This window comes from Desmodus rotundus, chromosome 11, assembly GCF_022682495.2.
Source record: "Desmodus rotundus isolate HL8 chromosome 11, HLdesRot8A.1, whole genome shotgun sequence".
Lineage (NCBI taxonomy): Eukaryota > Metazoa > Chordata > Mammalia > Chiroptera > Phyllostomidae > Desmodus > Desmodus rotundus.
In genome coordinates, this window is record NC_071397.1 from 22,125,409 (window position 1) to 22,149,463 (window position 24,055).

General features: G+C 38.7%; 1 protein-coding gene across 1 annotated transcript in view; it reads left to right on the plus strand.

Annotated features, from left to right (window-relative positions):
* PRIM2 (DNA primase subunit 2) overlaps window positions 1–24,055 on the plus strand; it is a 274,577-nt gene that overhangs the window by 205,439 nt on the left and 45,083 nt on the right. The window contains exon 11 of the mRNA XM_024576586.3: window positions 23,872–23,998. Within this exon, the coding sequence (XP_024432354.2) occupies window positions 23,872–23,998 (127 nt within the window). The remainder of the gene's footprint in view (window positions 1–23,871; window positions 23,999–24,055) is intronic.

Below are 24,055 nucleotides of genomic sequence, written 5' to 3' on the forward strand. Positions count from 1 at the left end.
GCATGGTGCAAGACCAGCCATTCATATGGAAAAGCCACTGTTAAAAGCTCCAAGTTGGGTGGGACAGAGCCTCCAGGGATCTCCAGGGCAGGGCAAACAGCGTTAGCCAGGTTGATGGAGGCTCAGCCATGGCACCCACCTGCCAGCTCTGTGACTCTGTGGGGGGAGGGTTCAGTAAAGGCACAGTGGCCTCTGTCCTCCTTTCTGTCTGGTAGAAAGCTGTCCCCCATCCCTCGCCTTGATGCCAGATACTTCAGTTTCTCCTTGTATTCTACTGGTGCCTTTCAAGCCACTACCCCAGCGCTGGACCTCAGGGAGTGAGTCTGAGTGTGTGAGGTCTTTAAGAGGAACTGCTTGGGACTCCAGAAGTTTCTGCACTGATTCAATTCACTGATTGATAAGTTGTGGTGACTTATCTTCCTGTCACAGGAACCCTAGGCGGGGGTCTTGGTGTGGGGCTGGGACTTCTTGTTCCTGAGATGTCCCTCCCGAATTTTTATCCACCACATTTGGATGTGGGACCAGCCCGTTCCGCATCTCCGCCCCTCCCATCAGTCTGGATGGAGGTATTTTAATTCTGTAGTTGTTGGACTTCCATTCAACTTGTTTCTGATGGTTCTGAGAGATGGTTGTTCTCTATTTTAGTTGTAATTTTGATGTGGTTTTGTGAGGAGGTGAGCCGTGTTTACCTGTGCCGCTACCTTGACCAGAAGTCTTTTCAGTGAATTTCTTGGTGATTGGAAGCTCCAAGGTTCACATGATCTTTTCGTCTGTGGGGTACGCCACCAATGCCGGGTATACTTCGATGGCATTGTCTCCTTCATATGGAAAGGTGGAAAACAAAACAGAATATGAAAGACACAGAGAAATGGGCATTGCTGGACATCTAGCTAAGTTAACTGTTCTCTTTGAGCCCTAAATTTGGCAAAGAGGGAAAAATCCTATGATCCTCATTTTTGGAAAGTAGTATAAAATTTTACATATTCTTATTAATTAAATTCTATATATACCAATGTTTTTAAGACTATCAGTGAAAAAATGTGCATGAGGCATGACTCATGACCTTAAGGAAAATAACCTGTACTAGAAGGATATAACTTCTGTCTTCTAATACAACTATTGAATTACCTTCCAGTGAATTCTAAGCTTTTTGAGGGGCAGAGAGCATGGTTTTCTCAAGTTAAAATTCAAGTAATGTTTATTGAATACTTGGGAATCTTTCACCTAACTTAATAAGTAAACCACTGGCCTACTGAACGAGGTAGGTTAGCTTGTTTTGGACGGCAGTCAGACCAGAGCTCAGATCCCATCTGCTGCCTATTAGCTGTGTGACTTTGATGAGTCAGCTTCTCTCCCTTCAGTTTTCTCATCCTTCAAATAAGGGAGTAATGGAGTTGGTATGGGAATTACATAAGATAATACTCTTAGTATACTGCTTCTTAGCACAGTGTCTAATGTATAGTAGATAATCAATAAAATGCTCTCTCTTTAGTTCTCATTCATTCTGAGGTTGAAAGTGTTTTGTACAGTATTAGGGCAGGTTCAAGAGATACTGTATCTACCCAGGGGACTCAGAGAGGCTTCATGGGGAAATTGATGTTTGAATTAAACCTCTTGAAAGATGATAGGATTTGGACTTATAGAATTGGAACACATGAGTATTTCATGACCCGTGAAGTACTTGTGCAAAGGCTGCTGGTAACATCGTGGAGCACCTTTAAAACCATGTTTGGCAGAAGAAAAGATCTGTAACTCAAGTGGGCGAATCTTGTGTTGAACCTTTGTCAAGAGCCAGGAGCCTGTTAGTAAATCTCAGTAAAAGTATTCCTGCTGTATACTGAGAAATTATAGGCTGGTTTCATTGCTGTCTAGTGATCTTAATGTAGGGAGAGAGGTTAGAAAATCTAAAAGAATGGTTACGTGATACATGTGTTTGGATTTTCCTTTACAGTGTCAGACGTCCGAAGAAAATTGGCGGTGAGTGCTGAGCTGAGATCTAGTCAGAGTTCAATTTTCTAACGAGTGCCAAAATTCTAGCTTCTAGGTAGCCATTTAAAAGATAACTTTTAAGCTTTGAGGTGATAGAAAGAGTTATCTTAGATTAGTACCTCTCAAATTTTTTATGTCACACATTTTGGACACTTGGCTTTTTGGTGGCAGGCTTAAAGGGTTTATGCTGAATGCGTGAAAGGTCCTGCAGAATCACTTCGCTCTCCCGCCCGCACTGTCACCTTCTCAGGAGCATTGCTGGCTGCCTGAGGTCGGTGCCGCCCGTGTCGTAGTGAGCTCACCCCGTCTTTCCTGGGCTTAGCTGTACTTCTGACCTACAGCAAGTTGTGCCTTTAGGCCTTTGTTAAGATCATACCTGGGGACCTACTCGGCTAGAATCCCATCTGATTGATGTCACCATAACCATCTTTCTTCAGCTGCAGCAAAGAAAAGTTAGCACTTTGATCAGAGTTTGAAGAACTGGTTCAAAAGGGTTCGGGGACACTTTACAGGTTAGATCCCAGACAACACAGATGTCGTGAATGTTCGGTGTGGCTAAGGTAGTGTTACATTCTGTTGGTATGTTGGTGCCCCATAAGGTAGTGTTACATTCTGTTGCTATGTTGGTGCCCCATAAGGTAGTGTTACATTCTGCTGGTATGTTGGTGCCCCATAAGGTAGTGTTACATTCTGCTGGTATGTTGGTGCCCCATAAGGTAGTGTTACATTCTGTTGCTATGTTGGTGCCCCATAAGGTAGTGTTACATTCTGTTGGTATGTTGGTGCCCCATAAGGTAGTGTTACATTCTGTTGGTATGTTGGTGCCCCATAAGGTAGTGTTACATTCTGTTGGTATGTTGGTGCCCCATAAGGTAGTGTTACATTTTGTTGTTGGTATGTTGGTGCCCCGGGAAACAGCATAGTCCTAAAAAAAGAAAACAAAACGCTCTGTACGGACTCCCTAGGTGACCTCATTCTTTTGTAAGGTTTCTATTGCGTCCCTACCAGCCTAGCCTCCCTGAGCTCTAGACCCTGATACCCACGTGCCTACTTACGATCCAGATTCCAGATCATACAAACACAGTAGAGCTTGAAACTTGGTGTCTCAAAATGGAGCTCCTGGTCCACCAGCTTTCCCCAGATCCACTCCTCCTACTGTCTTTTCTATCTCAGATAATGGCACCTCCATTCTTTCACTTGCTCGCATCAAAACCTTGATGCACAGTCTTTGACTCACTTTTTCCTCTCCTATCTACGCGGTCAGCAAATCCTTTTGATTCGGTCCTGAAAGTCTGTCATGCCTCACTCCCCCTGCCGCTCCAGCACGGGGCCCCGCCATCACTGTCTCTCAAGCGAATTGTTGCACTAGCTCCCTAATTGTGTTTCCAGCTTCTGTCTGAGCAGCTGTGATCAGTGTCAACAGGAGCCCGCGGAAGAAGGGCCACTGTTTAGGCCAATACTTTCCCTAAAAGGAATTTAAAATGCCTTCGAGTCCTTAGACAGAGTCCCTCTGACACAGAATTGCATGCCCCAGATTTTGAGAGGAGGCACGTTTTCCTCTCTGTCTTGTCAATCATAATGCGAGAGCTTCTCAGCGTGACCTCCGTAAATGTCTGACGTGGAGTCAGACGGCCTCTTGATGGACAGTTGCCCTATGTATCTTAAGTATGTCACTAATCTTAAAATAATGAGCATATTAGGATGTGCACTCACCACCAGAAGCATACTGAAATTAATTTTATTTTCTTCTTAACGATTTCGAAGGAACTCCAGGATCTGGGGCCCTGCAGGCTGATCATTAGGAACACCCGTGACCATTGCACGGTGATGGAAGTGCTGGTTGGTAGAGATTTCCAGCTGAGTTATTGTCAGAAAAAAGAAGCCTTCTCTCTTCTAAAATAAAAAAATAGTTTTTTAAACCGTTCTGCTTATTTTCTTCTGAAACTTGGGGCATAAGGTCATCCACAGATATGGTTGTCTATTTTGGTGTGGACTCAAGAGCATTGATGGTTGACTGGTGGATTTTATATATTACTTTAAAGAGGAAAGTTCACTAATTGAATTTTGTAGGTATTTTATTTGACCTGTGTATGTGTGCCCTAACTTTTTATTTTATATTTATTGCTCAACCATGGAGACCTGAGGCCCTTTCTGGCTTTGTGACAAAGTAAAAGATACTAATGAGAATGTCTTTGAGACATAATTATGTAGATTTAAAGGAGTGATGTAGTTTTAATTATGCCCTTTAGCTAGTGTACTCGCATATTAAACTCATTCATGTCTCAGTGTATTTCCCTCTGAAACTTTGCTTTTTTCGGGCCTTAAATTACTAATCAGCTCATGGGTATACCTGAAGGTTATGTAAGCTAAGTTAAAGACTGCCGAAGAATGTGTTTAAACTATTAATTCAAAATACACAGAAATTTATAGTTAGAAAAAAATGGCCCATGGATTTATAGTGTTCGTTGCTGAATTCATAAGGATGGAATTCCAGCGTTGTGTGTGTATATGCGGGTTCTTTCCTCCCTTCCTTCATCCCTGAGTGAAGAATACCCTTTGGTTATAATGTGTTGAAATGTAATACATTGTTTCCCTTGGGCTATTTTTTTTTTAACCCAGGGAACTTGAAGAAAATAATAATAATAATAAATTTTAAAGTTTTAATTATTTTACCTTTGCTTTGTTGGCTTATTTATTTTCATTATAAACTTCTAGAGTTAGCAGAAAATTAACTACCTTGAAGCTATGAAACGATTTATTCACTTACGGGAAAAAATCCTACTTTGTGGGTAATTTTGTTTAGGGAAGATCCTTGGTAAATTCCAATGAAAAAGGCTCTGAAAACCTTTTGAGGCTAACTTTCCTCTCAAAGAGGCAGTCAAAAAAAAGAATTTAGAACAGGAGGAAGTGAGTTTTCTTTTATAGGGTGAGGTAGTAAGTATTTTTGGTGTTGTGGACCCTATGGTGTCCGTCGCACTGACTCCACTGTTGTCGCATGAAAGCAGCCAAGGACAAAGCCTAATAAACAGAGAGACGATGTCATTGCTGACAAGACAGATGGCTGTCTGTCTGGACTGGGCCTGTGGGCTGGACATGGTGTATAGACTCCTAGTCTAGAACACGTGCAAACGCGAGTCCCCATCTTCCATTATCATATCAAACAACTATTAGTGTTGTACATATTTCATTTACATATCCCTTTTTATTCTTTTTTGATTTTAGCTGAAGCATTTAAAAGCAAATTCCAAACTATGTCATTTATGCCTACATACTTTTACATTTTTAGAAATTATGAACATTTTCTTATATGATTGTACTACCATTATCTTACCACTTCACAAAATTAACAATAATTTTTTTATAACATTAATATCCAGGTCAAGTTCAAATTTCCCCAATTGCATATGCAATTTCCTCGGAGTTACTCAGTGAACTCCAGGGGTAGTGATTGAAAACATGTGTGTGTATACACACACACACACACACATACATATACACACACGAAATGATATAATTATGTACTATATATAATTTGAATCATAATCCACATTAGATCGTATGTTACATTTGCCTTTTATGTCATAAATCTCTTTTAGTAATTCTTTGCTTACCCTCCTTTTCCTTCTTTTTGTTTGTTTTTTAGTCTACAACTTCTTGGAGAAATGAACCAGTTGTTCCATAGAATGTTTCACATTCCAAATGTATATGTTTGCTTCCTGTGATGTCACTTCATTTGTTACTATATTTCCCATTTTTTTCTGTAATGGAGTTAGCTGTTAGGCTTATGTAAATTCAGGTTCAACTTTTTTGCCCAGAATCCTTTATAAGTGGTACCTTGCTTGTCATATTGTGTCACATCAGGAAGCCTATCAGTAGCGTGGACATTCCACTGTAAAGTTCCTCTTCAACTTTTCATCTGATATTATCCATTGAATCATCTTTCCAAATCAGCTATCTTATCTTCATTTCTACATTTATTAGCTGGAATTCTTCTGTGAAAAATCGCCTCCAGTCATCCTGGTTATTTGTTTACCCTGAAATACAGGGAAGGCAGTATTTTTGAATCTCATTTTATAGATTGGGATTGAGCTTCAAAAAGTTTCAGTTACTTGTGTGAAAGTCACAAACCTGGTAACCTACACAAGCTCAGAATCAAAGTGAAGTTTCTGATACCCATTCCAGTCATCTCAGACCCAACAGCAGTGGGAGCCAGTGGACTGACTAATGAGCTTCCTTGGTTCAGAAGTGAAAGGGTGAGAAGTAGAGAGATTTGGGGTAATTTCCCTTTCCTCTTTCCTTCCCTCCCACCCCACCCCCAATAAGTTCGGGAAAAGAGGAGGTAGTTTTATCTGATACACTACAAAGATAGTTTTCCAGAGCAACCGAGTGCTTAGAAATCAAATTGCTCTGATGCACATTTCCGCTCCGCCACTTGGCAGCTGTATCCTGACTTCTGGCGGCTTAGTTAACCTTCCCATGCTCCAGTTTTCTCCTCTGTAAAATGAAGATGGAGATAATATCTGTCTTAGAGGGTTATTATGAGGAATAAATGAAGTGGCTACAAGCAAAGTGCTTACAACAGTCTCATGAAAAAATAAGTACCCAATACCATTTAGCTTTTCAGAAATAAAACTGTCAAAAGACCTACATCTTTAATTCTGTTAGCCATCCAAACTGAGCATTCGAAATAGCATAGTAATTGTTAGGAAAACAATACTACATTGTGCTTGATGCTAAAAGTGATGATAATAGGTCAGTATTTGGGAGGTCTTATTTGAAGGCCTGAGAAGGACCATGAATCTAAAGAATGGAACCTGTGGAAGCTGCACTTCTATTAACAGTTGTAACTGCAGAAAAACATTGTTTTAAATTTAGTTACTTTAATAGAATTAGTTACTCAGGGAATAGTGATTGAAAACATATATGTAATCTGTATGTTCTGCATTTAAAATTTTTTAATATTTGAATTTATTAACATAAGAATAATTCTTTATGGAGTCTTTTTTTTTTCTTCCCACAACCGCACTCACCTTTCTGGAGTCTTAAAGCTGTTCTCTGAGCACAGGAGGAAAAGCTGTCAAATGTAGTGTCACATTTTTAACAGAATGTAAAATACTGTATTGTGTAGGATGAGGGGAAAGCAAAATGCACTTTTCCTTTACCCTTCTTCCCATTACCCATTTGCTAGTTATAGATCGTATAATTATATTTAAATTGTGTTTATAGTCATCTTAGTTGTATTTGTGGGCTGTTTAAAGACATGTTTTAAGAGTTCCCTTTAGCACGGTATTTTTCATCATCTTATACGGCAATGGAAATCATAATTATATTTTTCAAGACGTACTGTTAAGTCTGTTGTAAACTTTATCGTTGTGCATTATTTTCTAATGGTTCGCATTTTAAGACTGTGCCAAAAGTATGTGTATGCACTTAGTCTGGTTGTCACTATTCTGTTGGTTCAGAGCCATTTCTTCTCGGAGTTGTTGTACAATATGATGAAAGTCTTTTCCCTATTATTTCTTGTGTTGTCCCTTATCTTTGAGCTGTGTTTGGAAGGACAGTTGTGTCATAGATGTGTGCTCTACTTCATTTAACATTTTCTGAGTGTTTGTAAGAGCTTTGTATTTGGCCACACGAATCAGAATGGGTATGGTTAGTCCAATTTCTAGTTGTATAGGTAGGCCATTTTTTCTTAAAAACAATAATCATAAAGTTTTAAGATAATTCTTATTTTTCAAATAAAGCAAAATATACATAAAATTCTATTCTTCCAAAGATATTAAGGGGATAATGAAAATCATGAGCATGTGATTAAATGTGAAGACTGGGGAGCTGTCAAAGCCTTCGTGGGGGGGGGGTGCCCGCCCAGGTACTTTGATACAGATGCAAGGGTTTCATCTACTCGCAGGGCCCGAGTGCTGGAAGAGCCCCGGGTCTGAAGGTGGAGCACAGACCAGGCCCTGGGATCTGCTTTGGGAGCTCCGAAACACTGCTTCCTGTCCTTGGGCCTTTGCTTTCTCCCATGCAAAAGGGAGGAGACAGTACCTGCTGTTCTGTGTGTGAGGATGAGGTGAACTTCTTTCTGAAGTGCAGGTGGTTAATGCGTCAAAGTTCCGCAGATGCTGTGTTGGTCATGAGGGAACACCGTGGTGATTGTCTGGTTCCATTAAGCTTTGACCGTCTGATTCACTTTAGGAGCTTGGTCAAGGTACCACCCTCACCCAGGCCTGCCTTGTGCCCTCACCGTATGTAAGAAAAAATAATTTCTATTTCACATTGGTTCTTGTGAGGAGCAGCAATTATGTCAAATGCCCAGCACAAGGCCAGGCACATGCAGATGCTGTCTGTGTGTGGTAGCTGCTGCTGACATTTGCTTTAAAAAATTATTGATAGTTAACACACATCCATTTTGTGCATATTAATAGGAAGGAAACTAACTACACCCTTTTGGTAGAAGGAGGAAGTTGTTAGTTTTAACAACATGTGGCATTTGTGGAAAGTATCGGTTTCTAATCATTTTCTCTTTTAAGTAATAGGATTAATTAAAAATCAGTGTTGTGAAATTAAGTAATCAATATTGATTTTTCTTAAAACCACAACATTGATGACTATAATAAGTAAGGAAGTTCTAGCTTAGATTTTATTTACACTAATGATCTTTCCTTTCTCCCTAAATGCTATCATCTACTATATTCATTACTTAGACTAAAAAAAAAAAAAAAAAACCAGACAAACAGGATTTGACACCAAGTGATAGAAGTAAAAGTATAATTTAATGAGAAGAACTTACAAAGTTCATATTCTGCCAATGTATTCTAAGGTGAATTCATAAGCCTCCAGCTTTCATTTCAATTCTCACTCTTTGCTTTGGTTGAGTCTATTAGTTATTCTTGCCCATTATTTTCTTGTGGATGTGGAGATGAATTGTGCGTGCATGAGAAAGCATCTTTTTAGTCCATTAACTCATTATGGCCGCTGCTGAGCCATGCTGACACCTTTAAGTAAAGTAATAGAAACACTTGTCTGGGAGAATGTTAGGAATCAAAGTTAACCGATGTGAAAGAGCTGTGTATAAGCCTTTTATATGCTACTTTATATAGGTTTGTAGTAGCAGCCGAATACCTTTGTTTCAGCTTTTTGATTTGATCCCTTATCAGCATCATGGAGTAGAAAATGATTTCTTACCATTTCTTTTGCAGTTCCTAATTAACAAATAACAAATGTCTTTAATTTCCTTTTAGAATTCATGAACTTGGTAATAACTTCAACATCACAGTTCTTTACACTTTGAGGGCTTTCTCTTGGTATCTGTAAACAGCACTGTTTTTCTAATATTAGGAGAATTTTTCTGAGGATAAGTGTGGTGAAATACTGGGCAGTTAACATTGAAAGGGCTGCTTCCTTTCTGGGGCGGCCAGCGAAAGGGTTTTGAGGAGCTTTGCAGGCTGTCCCAGATGATCGGTAAAGATTCTTGTCGGCCTTCTGCCTGTAAAACTGCAATTACGTTAGGAGGAAAATAAACCACGTCACTCAACGTATTTTCAATAGTTGATGAATTTCATGATCGGAATGAAAGCACTGCGATTTTTGTTTGAAAAAAATACTGCCCTACATAACAATGAAGGGCGAGGTGTGGCCCTGTGACTATATGTCAGGTTCTAAAATTCACAGTAGCCACTCATGCTCTCAGAACGCCAAGTCCTGACAATTTTTGGAAAATGTTGTGAAAATGTGGGTGTTTCTACGAGCAAAACTGATTTAACTTATTACTTACACAAAGTGGATCTAATCTTATAACTCAGATAACTCTTGGTATAGCCATTCATGCGATATACAATTTATGAATAGTATAATCTAGAAAAATAAGTGACTGTGATGTCTCCTTTTCACACTTGGAAAATAGGAATAATCACACTCTGAAAATGTTGTTAGGTGCTGGTTACATTTTATATTTCAGATTTGCAACGCACTCTGTGGTCACTCAGGCTGGACTCCAGAGCTCAGTCCCATCACTGACGAGCTGCACCTGCTTCCCTGAGCGAGGTGCTTTATTTCTCTGAAACTCAGTTCCCTCGGCTATAAAATGGTAGTGAAGTCTTTTTCGTAGTACTGTTAGGAAGTAAACAGAATAAAATATGTAGCACAGCACCTAGAACAGAATAAAACTCAATAAGAGATAACTATTACTGCAGATAGGAAACAACTTCTCTTTGCCAAAAGTGAACCGCAGATGGTGGAATGTGAATTCAAGATTATTGTTTAACGCGACTGTTGAAATCACTGTTTCCTGAGGAAGAAGACCATCTAGTTCACACTGGCCTTCAGTTTTTGGTGGAGACTCCAGGAAACTGTGAGGCTTGTTAATATTTAGGTTGTAAAGCTGAGGAGTATTTTTTTTATTGAAATTACCTTCAAACTGGCATCATTCCTACAATTTTCCCCCAAGATATTTACATCGCAATTTACACATAGAATTTTATTGGAAAAGAAAATCTATTTGATTTACATAATGATAAAATAATAACAAAAGCCAGCATTCCTCCAGTTCTTATGTATTAAGGTATCAAAAACCCCAATAAAAAATACATGAAAAGCATTTTCCCATTTTTTTTTACCTGTCATTTCCCTTTAGAACACCTGTCATTTCTGTCAGAAGATTTCGCATAAACTTAGAATTTTACTGCATTATTATTTTGTGTTTTAAGATGGCAAAATTAGAAATGACATCTCGTCTTTAAATTAGTATCAAAGCAAAAGTTCCTGCATATCAGTAAGGTGATGAGTAAGCATCGTGGTTGTCCCCACCCGTGATCTTCCTACCCTGGGTGTTACTAGAGCTCATAGCAGTGAGTGTATTCTCTCCTTAAGAAGCCAAATGAAAATCAGCCTCACAAAGAAAAGACTGCTTTGGGGGATTCCAGCAAATTTGGCAAATTGATAGTGATTCTTAACTGAGTTCATAGTTTCTAAAAATTTAAATCCATGGCCCCATCTCCTTAGGGGGATGAGCGAGCAGGGACAATGCGCGTGAACCAGAGTCACCAGAATGGAGCGGTCTCGATTTGTGTGTACCCCTGGTTCTGTGTATGCATCACACTGTCTGCTGAAATGTTTCTCTATATTTGTCATGTCATTTATGAACATATTTTATCTGTAATTTTTAGTACCTAGATCTTTGAAAACCATGCCTTTTACCTTCTGCCTTCTTTCTTCAGTGTCCAATATGGTACTCTACAGTCAATTTCTTTAAGGAAAAACAGTTTAATTAACGAACAAGATGCTGTCAGTGTAGTATAGCAAAAAGAGAAGAAAAGACAGATTAAAGCTCCTTTTCATTTGGCTTTGCTCAATCCCCAGTTGAATGGAATAGTGTTGAGTGGCAGCCAAAACCATGGAATTTGAGATTACTTGTTTCAATATTGAATGAAGGCTCAGCGGAGAGAGATGAGTTTTAGTGCATTTTTTTTTCCTTAGTGGAATTAAGGTGACTTTCCTTTGCACACTGTGTCACCTCAATTTATGAGCTAAACAGCTTGGGTGGGTTGGGTAGCTTAATCTTACAGTTTTGTAGAATATGATGTGTTCACAGCAGAAGAGAAGAGTAGATAATAAGCCTCTGAACCTGTAAGAAACTGAATTTTAACAGTCCATTATACATTTTTTTATTCTTGTTTTATTATAGCTGTCCTAATTTTCCCCCATTGCTTTCTCCTACCCCGCCCATCCCCCATTCCCACAGTCAGTCCCCACTGTGTTGTCCATGTCCTTGGGTCCTCTGTACTTGTTCTTTAACGCTAGTGGTGTTCAACCTTTTGGCATCTCTGTGCCACACTGGAAGAAGAAGAGTTGTCTTGGGATACCCATTAAATACATTGCAACACGTAATCACAAAATAATCTCATAATGTTTTAAGTAAATTTACGATTTTGTGTTGGGTCGCATTCACAGCCATCCTGGGCTGCATGTAGCATGCGGGCTGCAGGTTGGACGCCCCTGGTAGACCCTTCCCCTTCTTACCTCCCCCCTCCCCTCTGGTCCCTGTCCATTTGTTCCTTGCTTCCATGCCTCTGGATCTATTTTCCTTGTTTGTTTGTTTTGTTCATTCAGTTCTGTTATAAGTGACATCATACGGTGTTTGTCTTTTACCATCTGGCTTATTTCACTTAGCATAATGCTCTCCATTCCATCCATGCTACTTTGAAAGGTAGGAGCTCCTTCTTTCGTTCTGGTGCGTAGTATTCCACAGCTTTTTGATCCATTCATCTACTGATGGGCCCTTAGGCTGTTTCCAGCACTTGGCTGTTATAAATAACACTGCTATGAACATTGGGGTGCATAGGTTCTTTTGAACTGTGTTTCAGGATTCTTAGGGTATAATCCCAGCAGTGGAATCGCTGGGTCAAAAGGCAGTTCCATCTTTAGTGTTTTGAGGAGGTTCCATACTATTTTCCACAGTGGCTGCAGTAGTCTGTCTCTATTTGCAGACAACATAATAGTGTACATAGAAAACCCTATAGGTTCTACCAAAAAACTACTTGACCTAATAAGTGATTTTGGCAAAAGAGTGGGATACAAAGTCAGTAGTCAGAAATCGAAGGCGTTTTTGTACACCAACAATGAAATATCAGAAACAGAAACTAGGAGAAAAATCCCATTTACTGTAGCAATAAGGAAAATAAAGTACCTAGAAATAAATTTAACCAAGGAGGTAGAAGACCTGTACTCGGAAAACGACAGAACCCTGAAGAAAGAAATTTAGGAAGACACAAACAAATGGAAGCTTGTACTGTGTTCATAGATTGGAAGAATCAACATCATTAAAATGCTCATTATACGTTTATATGCAATTTTATGTGTATACCTATGGAATTTAATGTATAATTTTTGAAGATCCTCACTGTCAGGAATTGTGGGCAGAGAGGTTTAAGGAAATGGAGAGAAGTCCCTGCTACCGTAGCTCACTGTCCAATTGGATTTAATACAGTTAAGGGAGAGAAACCTAAATCACATGATGGGGCACACTCATTGCTTCACACCAGTCAGACCAGCGAGATTAGTGAAATGTGAGTTGTCTAGCGTTACAGGACAAAACACATTCTTCAGCATGCATATATATATTATATGTAATATATGTTGTAATATATATGACATATGCATATATATGCTATATATAATATATAATATAACATAATACATATATATATAATGTATTAGTAGCTACTTGATGAAGAGGTTCTCATTATCTCCTATTGAAGTTTCCGAAATGATAATGTGCTTTTATTTCTTTAAAAACAAATTAAATATATCAACATGATTTGAGAATTATTAGTATTCAACAAATTGCTCTTGAAAGTTGCATGTCAAAATATTACTTCTGTAATTTTATGCATGTTATTCTTCTCATCCCTGTTCTGCTCACTCGCGTGCTGTGTGGGGCACCAGAGGTGGCTTTCCAGTTTTAAAGAAAATTAATCTGTGTGTGAAGTGGCTAGTAGACTTGTGATTCTGGCAATTGTCATATCAGAGCACCATTTTTAGATTTTTACAGCTATCTCTGGCTTTTGTATTCATTATGACCTTGTCATTGAAATCATTACATTCAAATTAATGTATACTAAGAGTTCTTATTTCAGGAACAGCTTTTCTCTGTAAAGCAGAACAGCAAGTGATAACTTATGGTGAATGGTTAATGTATGGCATGACAAACTGGAAAAGATAGCTGCTCAAGAAATTTTTTGTAGCACCGTGGTAGTCCGAAACGTTTTTCATACATATGAAATATATATGGGGTGCGTGTGTGTTTTAGGAGGAGAGGTGCTGCACACGGCTATCTAGGTAACTATCTTGGTAAAATTTTAAGGAATTGGATTTTTCTGTAAAAGTTTCTAAATGTGACAGTGTAGAAGAAAAGTTAAGGGGGGGGGGAATCCTTAATATAATTAAATATCATAAGAACATCCTTATAAATACACATATATAGTATTTCTGTATAGTTGGTGATAAAGACATGTTGTGATGAATTGAGCATAAAAGTGAACTTAGAGACTTTGGGTTTTCTTTTTTTCCTCTACACATCTGCTGTGGCTTTGGAGAAATAATCAGTTACTCAGTTCTTCTAGCTATAAAGCGGTGATTGTATATTGAAGTATTGCAAATGCATTCAAAGTCAGTTGCTTATATAATTTACAGGAGGCTATTCTTAAGATTCTAATAATTACTTGTAGGAAGTGTCAGGATCAGGTAATCATAGTCATCATCCCCCCAACAGTAAATGTTTATTCAGTGCCTACGGTGCACTGGGCAAGAACAGGAGCACGAGACTCCAGCTCCTAGCTCTGATGAGGAGTAGGACCAACCTCCGGCTCCTCCACTCACTCTGCTCTACTCTTTTTCTAGAAAGACACCCTTTTTTTTTTTTTTTTTTAAGCTCAGGCCCAGAGGACAGACTGTGAAATGAGCAATTATAGTTTATTATTCATTTGGTAAGTATTAAGTGAAACCATAAGAAATTGCCATTTATGTAGATCAAAATGAGTAATGTCACGGCAGTTGCCTTTGGTCCCATTTAATTACAGAGCCACTGGTATGTGCTAGGCATCGTCATAGGAGCTAAAGGCACAGTAGTCAACAAAAGAGACAACACCTGTCTTCCTGGATATTGTATTCTCATCGGTGGTGCAGACAGAGCTCTCTTACTCCGGACTCACATCTGTCCAACTGCCGTCTCTGCTCGTCCCCTTGGGTGCCAAATAGGTATCCAAACATGTTTAAACCAAGTTCCTGATGAATAAACAATACACTTAGACTTTATCCACCTTGTAGATAGATATCACAGGTAGAAGGATCTTGAATGTATGACCCAGCCCAACATCTCCTTCTGTTTCTCTCCGTGTCAAGGTAATAGAGCTAATAAACAAGGCAGTATTTCTATAGCACCAAATGGTGATTTTCATCTATTGAATTTTAAAATGTACCCAGACAGAAAAATGGAGCCTGGTAGACTGCTAAACACAACTATAATGTATTTGCTCTTTCTAACACATTGCGACAAGCTATTCTGTATCCTTCACTACACATGGTAAATAGCTGAGACGTGTTATGACTCGGTGAATGAGCTCTGGATCGGGAATGGACAGAGCTAGACTGCAGTTTCAGATTTGCTGTTGAACTCTGGCACTCAGGTGTCTATCAGGAAATATAATAAGTTAACTGGTGTGTTGAAAGTAAATGAGATAATTACCAAGTGGTTTAAAAACTCACTCGTTAGAAGGGTTAAGAGTTGTGTATCAGATATAGGGAATAACAATGTTCATATTCATAATTTAATGTAAACTATGTGTGTTTTTTATTTGGTTTTGTTTTTGTTTTTCTTAACTAAGGTACTACAGACTTCAACATTTTGTTTTGAACAAAACCAAAACTCTTCGTTTTCAAATGTCTCAAACCGTATCTGAATTATCTTTGCTCAGTGAGCACATTATTCTCCACCGTTGTTCTTTCAGATCGTGTTCACTATAATACATCATTGATATATTAATTTTAAGCTTAAATTACTATAAATGAATATATAAAAGATTTGTTCAAGTATCTTCTAACATTTAAAAATATGTGATTTAAAAATATCCACCCAGTGGATGGAATTGAACAAAAAAGTATTTCTCTGGTTTATCTTGTCATTCTTTTCTTTTAGCATGTCCCCTCTATGTAGTTAATTTGAAAGAACAGAATGGCAAAATGAATTAAGTTTCTTAATGAGATGGCACAAAGTTGGAAGCAAACGTGCCCCGAAGCTATACAATAAGTTTACATAGCCGCCTTCTTGCATTGCTGAGAACACAGCATTCCATTTAGTTACATTAGGTTACAAGAAAGCAGCCACTTTGAGACTTTAATTCTGATGCCTGTGAGTAATGTGTCAATAAAAGGGGAGAGGGGGAAGTATTTCTCTTCTGTCATGAATATTTTATTATTTCTCAGATATTTCCCTGGAGTTTGGTATGCTTTTTCTTTGTATTAAATAACATTTATATGTTGTTATGTAGGTAAGTGGTATAATGTTGCAAGAAAAAACCCACTAAAATAAATCTGAAAATTCACTAAGTCTTCTGTGCTAGGTATCTTTGAACTACGTAAGAAAATACCTATACCTGTTGACGTTGAACAACCTCTATAACAAATCAACCTTTCTTATACTTTATATTGGGAGGCATAGCAGTGTGTTGTGATTTGTAGAGTTCTGCAAGACTTGGTAGATGGTACAGTAAATTAAAATGCCTTTATTTACATATATAGTAAGTCACCCTTTATTATTATGCCAGAAAACCTTTTTGTTTCCCTCCCTTATACCACATATTTTAAGCAAGTTGAAAATTTATCACTAAGTTCTAATAGCAGAAGCTATTTTTTGAAACAGAAGGCAACACATGTTCAGTTTGTTTCTGAAACACTAGAGCAGGGGTGTCAAACTCATTTTCACTGGGGGCGACGCCTTGCGGTTGCCTTCAGAGGGCCGAACGTAACTTTAGGACTGTATAAATGTAACTACCCCTTAACTATTAAGCGAGAGCTCGTTGTTGCCGCAGGGTAGAAACAAGGTGCCGGGCAAGATAAAACAAGGCGGAGGGCCGGATTCCGCAGGCCTTTTGTTTGCCCGCTGTGCTGTAGAGGAACAGTTTGGCTTGTTGCTGTAAATTAAAAGTTCATCTCAGGCCATTTGCTATTTCCAGGCATGATACCTTCATCTACCATTTTTTGCTAGCTTTTAAAATCTAATGTAATTTTCTTTCTTTTGGTCATCACTCTAGAAGATGACATGTAATCTAATACGAGAAATATCTCCCTATATTGAGGTGACTGGGGAAATCGTTTAATTCTTCTAGCAGTTCTAATTTAATAATTATGATGGAAGTAAAAGTGTGCTAAAGATCTTTTGTGTGTCTGTGTATAGAGAGTCTTGATTCATTTTTGGCATTCATAGAAAAATGTGTTTTAATATGATGTGAGTAACCACTGGAGACGGTGGTCACGGGTAACCAACTACCCATTTGCAATTTGTTCAGGATATTCTGATGCTGGAAGATCAGCAGTAAGGGTGGGGAGAGGAATACCAGCAAGTGGAATAAAAAAAGACAAATAACTGGACTGAAAGAAAAGAACTGGACTGAAAACAATGTTTCTGAATTTTATATAAAATTCAGTACCAGGAGAAAAGTATTACACAGGACAAATATGTGTTTATAAAAGGTATACTTCACCAGGAATATAGGAAAATTCTGAACCTTTATTGAAATATATTAATATATATAAATATTTAAATGTTTATAGTAAAAATATTTAGGTATTTCTTAACATTTGTAGGATTAGGAAATTATATTTTTGTAAATATAATCATCCTGATAGCTCTTAAATCTTAGACTTGTTATGTATGATCAAGCCAGATCTTTAAAATTCTATCAAATACAGACATTTAGTGATGGAAAATACTCACTGTAGAATAAAGTTGCCACATAAGGCAATCTAGAAAAGCAAAGTGTGAAAAAAATTGACAAAAATTCCTGGGAAAATAAGTAAATAGGATTAAACTAATCTGGCAGAAGTTAAATAAATTTACATTTCATTTTTACTTCGAAGTGTTTGTAAAAATCAATCCTCACGCCTGTGAAGAGGGAGCTGCTCGTCAGTGGACTTTGTGCAGTTGTTGGTTGCAGGCGTGGGTGGTGTTTTCGGTTTGCTGCCCTTGTGTGCAGTGAGGGAGAAGACCAATTTACTCACGCTGAGCCACTCTTCTTGGACTAGCGCATTCTGCATCAGCCAGCCAGCCCCTGTGAGTTTTCTGGCGATACTTGTTTTATGTTGGCTCTTACCCTACCAGTGAGGTAGTGACTAAATTGAATACCTCTTAAGAGTTACTGAATTGTCTTTTGGTCTTTAAGTGTGTGATTCAGTAAATATATTTGAGTGAATGAAAGGTTGTTTGTGGTTTCTGTCTTCATATTTGGGTAAATTATATTTAGGATCTTAATAAACATTCACTACAATGTCAGTGGTTTTTATCAGTGAGTTACAGTGCACTTCTGTAAAACAGGTGTTCCAGGTGAGATGCTGAAAGTTGTCGTTAGTATGTCCTTTCTTAATATCAGGCACAGGAGCTGAACAGATAGCAGTTAAAATCACCTACACAACTCCTCCAGCTCATTTCCTCCAGGTGGAATCGTTGAGGCCTCCATTTAAGCAATGTGTTAGGTTACAGTATGTAGTGATAGAAATTTGTTGAATCTCTTGTCAGTGCAAGTTAACAGAGTAATAAATATAAGATTAGATTTCAGTCCTCTGGTAGGGACAAGCCAATGACCATATAGTACAACGAAGATTCTTAGGAGTTTGCCCTAGTAAACATTAAGTGAGCAGCTACAATGTACTAGGCTTGGTGGGGTTTACAGAGAGGCCTTCTTTCCCCAACTCACCTTGCGAGTTAGGGTTAGACCCTCTGTTACTGCTTTCTATAACTATTCTGTGTAATAATAGCTGTGCGAGATGGTGTCTAAAGCCTGTTCCAGCTCTTAACTTAGGAATCTGATAAGGAAGCTAAGTTTGCTAACGTGGCAGATCGAGTTGCAGTTAAATACGTGATGGTGTGTTCTGCGTTCGTTCTTCTCCGTTTCTCACAGTGCATTTTCTCTGGTTTTGGTCTCCAGTTCCTTATCGTGTCTCTGAGTGAAATATTGTAGGAGGAGGACTACACAGTGTACCTGGTAATTTGAAAGCATGCAGAAACACTATTTATTTTATTCTTATTGTTTAGAAGCTAGTGTTTTTTCATGTCAAATATGTGATTTCAGATTTTCCATTTTTTATGATTCTAAAATTATGGTAAATTAGAAACCAAATAAATGATATGTGAGTGGCTTGCTAGACTTAGCGTTTCTTTTGAGAGTAGACAATTTTCTCTGGTTTTCCCTAGAATCAGAAACATCCCGTTTTGCTGTGGTTCACTCTGACTTTCACATGTCCCTGAAGAAACCGACTGACAGCTAGGGGGGCAGCCTGCAGCTGAATGCTTGCCCTGGATAACTGACAGTTGCCCGTATTTGTTTACTTATTTTTCCATCGATAATATTGAAACATTTTCTAGAAAGTAGATGACTAGGATTTTAATTCCAGCTTCCCCCTAGAATTACTCATTCCTAAGTACTTGAAATAACTATTCACTTGATTTCTTGAAACCTTAATTTCCTTTTATTAAATAAGGATATCTAACTTGTACACCTTACAAATAGTAAAGGGTCTAAGAATCATCACTTTGTCACCGCCAAAGATCTGTAGAAATGTAAGCTATTAGTATTGAAACATCCCTAAGTATTACTTTATTTGTATTAGTAATAACAGTATTGCATTTGTACTAAATTCTCCATTAAGAATTTATAAATGATGTTCTTTATGTAATATCTGACCTAATAGGTACAGTTAGAATGACGTAGCTCACACAGGCCCCAGTCACAGATGACCCTCAGATCTGGTTTTCTGAGACTGTTTGGGTAGAGTCTTGTGTAGCAGAACACGAAAAAGAGAAACACCACCTGCTAGCCCACACGCCACCTGCATTCCTGAACAGATAGCTCCTGCTTAACTCCAGTGATTAGGACAGGGTTTTTTTGATACATAGGTGTTGTTTCTTTTGATCTGTTGGCTTTACTGAAAGTGGTCTGCTTAATCAATTACCTTATCAAATCACATATGATCATTTTATTTAATACTTTTCCTGTGGGTTCGGCATTTTGCTATTTCCTTTTCATTTTCTAACAAAGTGGTCAATCAAAATTTAAAAATTTTGCCCTGGCTAGTGTAGCTAAGTGGATTGAGTGCGGGCCTGTGACCCAAAGGGTCCCTGATAAAATTTCCAGTCAGGTCACATGCCTGGGTTTCAGGCAGGTTCCCAGCAGAGGGCGCGCAAGAGGCAGCCACACAGTTTTTCTCTTTTTCTCCCTCTCTTTTCCTCTCTAAAAATAAATAAGTAAAATCTTTTAAAAAATTTAAAAATTTTAGCTTCACCCTGCCTCGGGGGGAATTTGAAGGAAAGAATGTCCTCTCACTCTAGAACGGAAAACGCTCTCCATGACTACAAGGGAAGGGGTTAGGATGCGAAGATGGAGAACATATGTGCTACTTTTTTTGGACGAAACTGTAGGGGAGGAAAATACCCTTTTTTCTCAAGTTCTTCTGCTGGGGCCCTGTAAATTAGACTGACAAAAGACAGATTTACAAGAGAAAAACAAACAGATGTGCCTGCTCTATCACTTTCCTGGAGTTCCATTGGTAACACAGTGCCCCTGAAAATAACGGACTGCTGACTTTGGCAGAAATACAGGTTGACTTGTTGCCAGGGCCACAGCTGGGATGTCAGGACTAATTTGGGAGGCCACGGACTGCCACTCACCCACCTTTTGACCAGTGTTGATTTCCTGGCATCTCCTGTCACTGGAAGGAGTGGGATGGAGGAGCCAAGAGGGGAAAGTGCATTCTTCACTTAGTTCCCCTGTAAATACTTAAAGATATTCCTTCGAGTTGTGGATATGGACACATAGACAGTGTTTTCTAAAGCCTTTCTTCCAGTAAATATACCTTCTCTACAATATTGCAAGAGTTTGCCAAGTTAGAGAGGCAAACTAGAGGGGACCGTTTGTGTGATGAATGTGCAGATAGCCTGAAAGCACAGTGAGGTCCAAATTTTAGGCAGGCGCACACATATGAGCAGCAAAAAATACCAATTTAGCTCTCCATCCTATTGAGAGAGTAGCTTTCATTGCTTTAATAGGATAGCTGAACAAAAAGTCCTTTCGGTGTTTGCTGATGAACATACTAATCTTGTATCTATTTAAATTCAGCTCATACCTACAAGTCTACACAAAATGATTGATTATAGTTAATGTCTATAACTTACAAAACAAACAAGTTGTTTGTAAACGATGTTTGCTGGAACTTCTGAATGGTCTTGTTTTCACTGGTGAAATTTAATGTTGGTTTGAAAGTTTGTCTTCTTTTTTTGAAAGTTTTCTTTTAGTTGAAATTCCTTTTGTTCTCCTGGTTGTAGATTTCTTTGGACAGATAGGTAGTTGTGAAGACATAAGCTACTGATTATTGAAAATTCGAGCAGTCTTTTTTTTTTTAAATAGATTTATGTGGAAATGCAAGGACATAGAATAGCCAAAACAGTATTGAAAAAGAACAAATCAGGAGGACTTACATTATTGGAATTTGAGACTTAACTCTAAAGACTTTGTAAAGAAGACAGTGTGGCACTGGCAAAAAGAAAGATATGTAGATTGGTGGTCTAATACAGTGTCCAAAATAGACCCACACGTTTTCCGTCAGAGTTGACAAGGATTCCAAAGTGATTTAGTAAGGACGGGAAAATGTCTTCAACAAATGGTGTTGGAAAAAGTGTTTGTTCACATGAGGATGAAGGGAACCAGAATAAGCCATCCCAAAATATGCCACTTTGGCATAGGGATTATTTTGAGCTAAAGGCACAAGTATAAATTTCCCCTTTAAATAAAGGAAATACACCTTTATAAAGATGTGTTTGTATCCTCATTTATCTGGCTGCCTCTTTGAGTCTTCTTCGTAAGATGTCTGTGTGTGCTTCCCCATGCATACATAAATTGTGGGGGGTTTTTGTTAGTCTGTCTTTTAGCAGTTTGGTTCATGGGCCCCAGCAAGTGAACCTAGGAAGGTAGAGGGGAAAAGATCTTGCTTCCCCTACAGGAAATAAAAAAGAACCTGAACTCCGACTCATACCACACACAAATTAGCTGGAGATGCAACTGGACCTAGACTTAGAAGCTAAAACATTACAGCTTCCAGAGGACAACACGGGAGAGTATCTGTGAAACCTGTCTTAGGGAGGATACAAAGAGCAGTAGCATAAAAGAGTTGATAAATTGGGAGTCATCAGAACTAAAAACATCTGCTCATCTTATCAGAAGATAGTATCAAGGAGATAAATAGGCCACGAACTGAAAATATGTAACATCTGAGCAGACATACCTCACTTCATTGCGCCTCACAGGTGTCGTGCTTATTACAAGCTGAAGGTGAGACCCTCAGCCAGCACAAAGATTACCAATCACTATTGCAGTGGACTGGAACCCGACCAGCATTATTCAGGGTATGTCTGTGTCTGACAGAGGGCTTGTATCCAGAAAATACGAAGAATTCTTACAATGGAATGATTAAGACAATTCATTTCTTTAAATGGGCAAAAGATTTGAGTAGACAGTTTACAAATTAGTCATATCACTAGTCAAGAAAGCAGTACGACAGAGCGCTCAACAGTATTAGTCAAGGGGGGGCACGTGGAGCTCTCATGCATTGCTGGTGGGGTGCACAGCCCTCTGGACAAACAGTTGGCAGCAATTCCACCCCTAGGTATTTATTTAAGAGAAATGGAAATATATATCCACAAAAGTCATCTATTCAAGGTTCATGGCAAAAAAGAAAAGAAAAGAAACCTCACAGACGAACAACGGTAAGGTGATTACCAGAGGGAAAGAGGGATGAGGATAGGTAGGAAAGGGGACGGGGGAAAAGTGGTGATGGAAGGAGACTTGACTTGGGGGCGGTGAACACATAGTACAATTACAGATGATGTTATAGAATCATACCCCCCGAAGCCTATGTAATTTCATTAACCATTGTCACCCCCAATAAGTTTAAATAAAACAATGTTCATGGCAGCTTTATTGATAATAGCCCCAAGCTGGAAAAGCCCAGGTGTCCTTCCGTAGGAGACTAGGGAGACTGTCTGATACATTCACACGCTGGAATACTGCTCAGCGATGAACGAACAAACAAGTGCATGTAAGTGCATGTGATGAATCTCAAAAACATAAGACATGAAAGAACTCAGACATGAGACACTGTGTGCTAGGTGATTCCGTTTACATAAAGTTGTAGAATAACATCCTCCAGTGACAAAAGTCAGCGCAGGAGTAGCTCTGGGCATGGAGAGAGGGGAAGACCACTGACTGAGACGCGGGACCAGGGAACTCTGCATTGTCGGAAATGTTCTCTCTCTCAGTAGGGGTATGGGTTACAGGTTAGGTAGGTACAGTGATTGTCAAAACCTGTCATATAATAGACTTGCCATCTATGCCTTTCACTCTATATAAATTATAATATTAAATTTAAACATTTCACCCAAAAAACCACACAGTATCTTCCCATCTCTTACTCTGATTATCTTTCCTACTTTAAGTGTTGGACAGCTTCGTCCCACTACAATAAATGTTAGTGCCTTTTTTTTCTTCCTATCCCACCCATCTCAAAGTTCTTTCCATCCCATTAGCTTGATATAACTGTGGAGTCAGGCATTCCAGGTGGTAGGTAGTAGCAGTAGTTCATTCATTCATCGTGCATTTGCTGACTACTTGCTTTGTATAGTGAAAATACAGAGGAAGGGGTTAATGATGTTATCAGGCATTTCAGAAGTAGAATGGGTGGGAATTCCAGGAGAATTCAGATAAGGTCAGTGGAGAAAAGGCTCAACTGATTTATTTCTAGTATAATATTTGGAATCGAACCAAGAAATGGGCACATTGATTATTTTTCTTAGGAAGGGATTAGCTTCATCTTTACAAATATAAACATAAACTAGCTGTTCCTACTTAAGAAATTTGTTTTGTATAAGTTTTGCACCTTAAAAAACTATTTGTATCATAAAAGACCCAAATGATATCTAAGATCTGAATGTACAATACGTCTGCCCGTGAATGCTGATTTTTTTTTTTAGAAAACATCACTGTCCTCTTTGATCCTAGCTGGCGTGGCTGACACCACCGGTACAATATTGGCTTACTTCGTCTTCTTTCTTTTTCCTCCAATCAGTTTGACAAAGGCTACGCTTACAATATCCGTCACAGCTTCGGAAAGGAAGGCAAGAGGACAGACTATACACCTTTCAGTTGCATGAAGATTATTCTAAACAACCCGCCAGGCCAAGGGGATTATCATGGTAAGTGCTTCCACTTGATGTGTCTGTGAAGTACAGAACCCCACGAGCTCTGCAGGA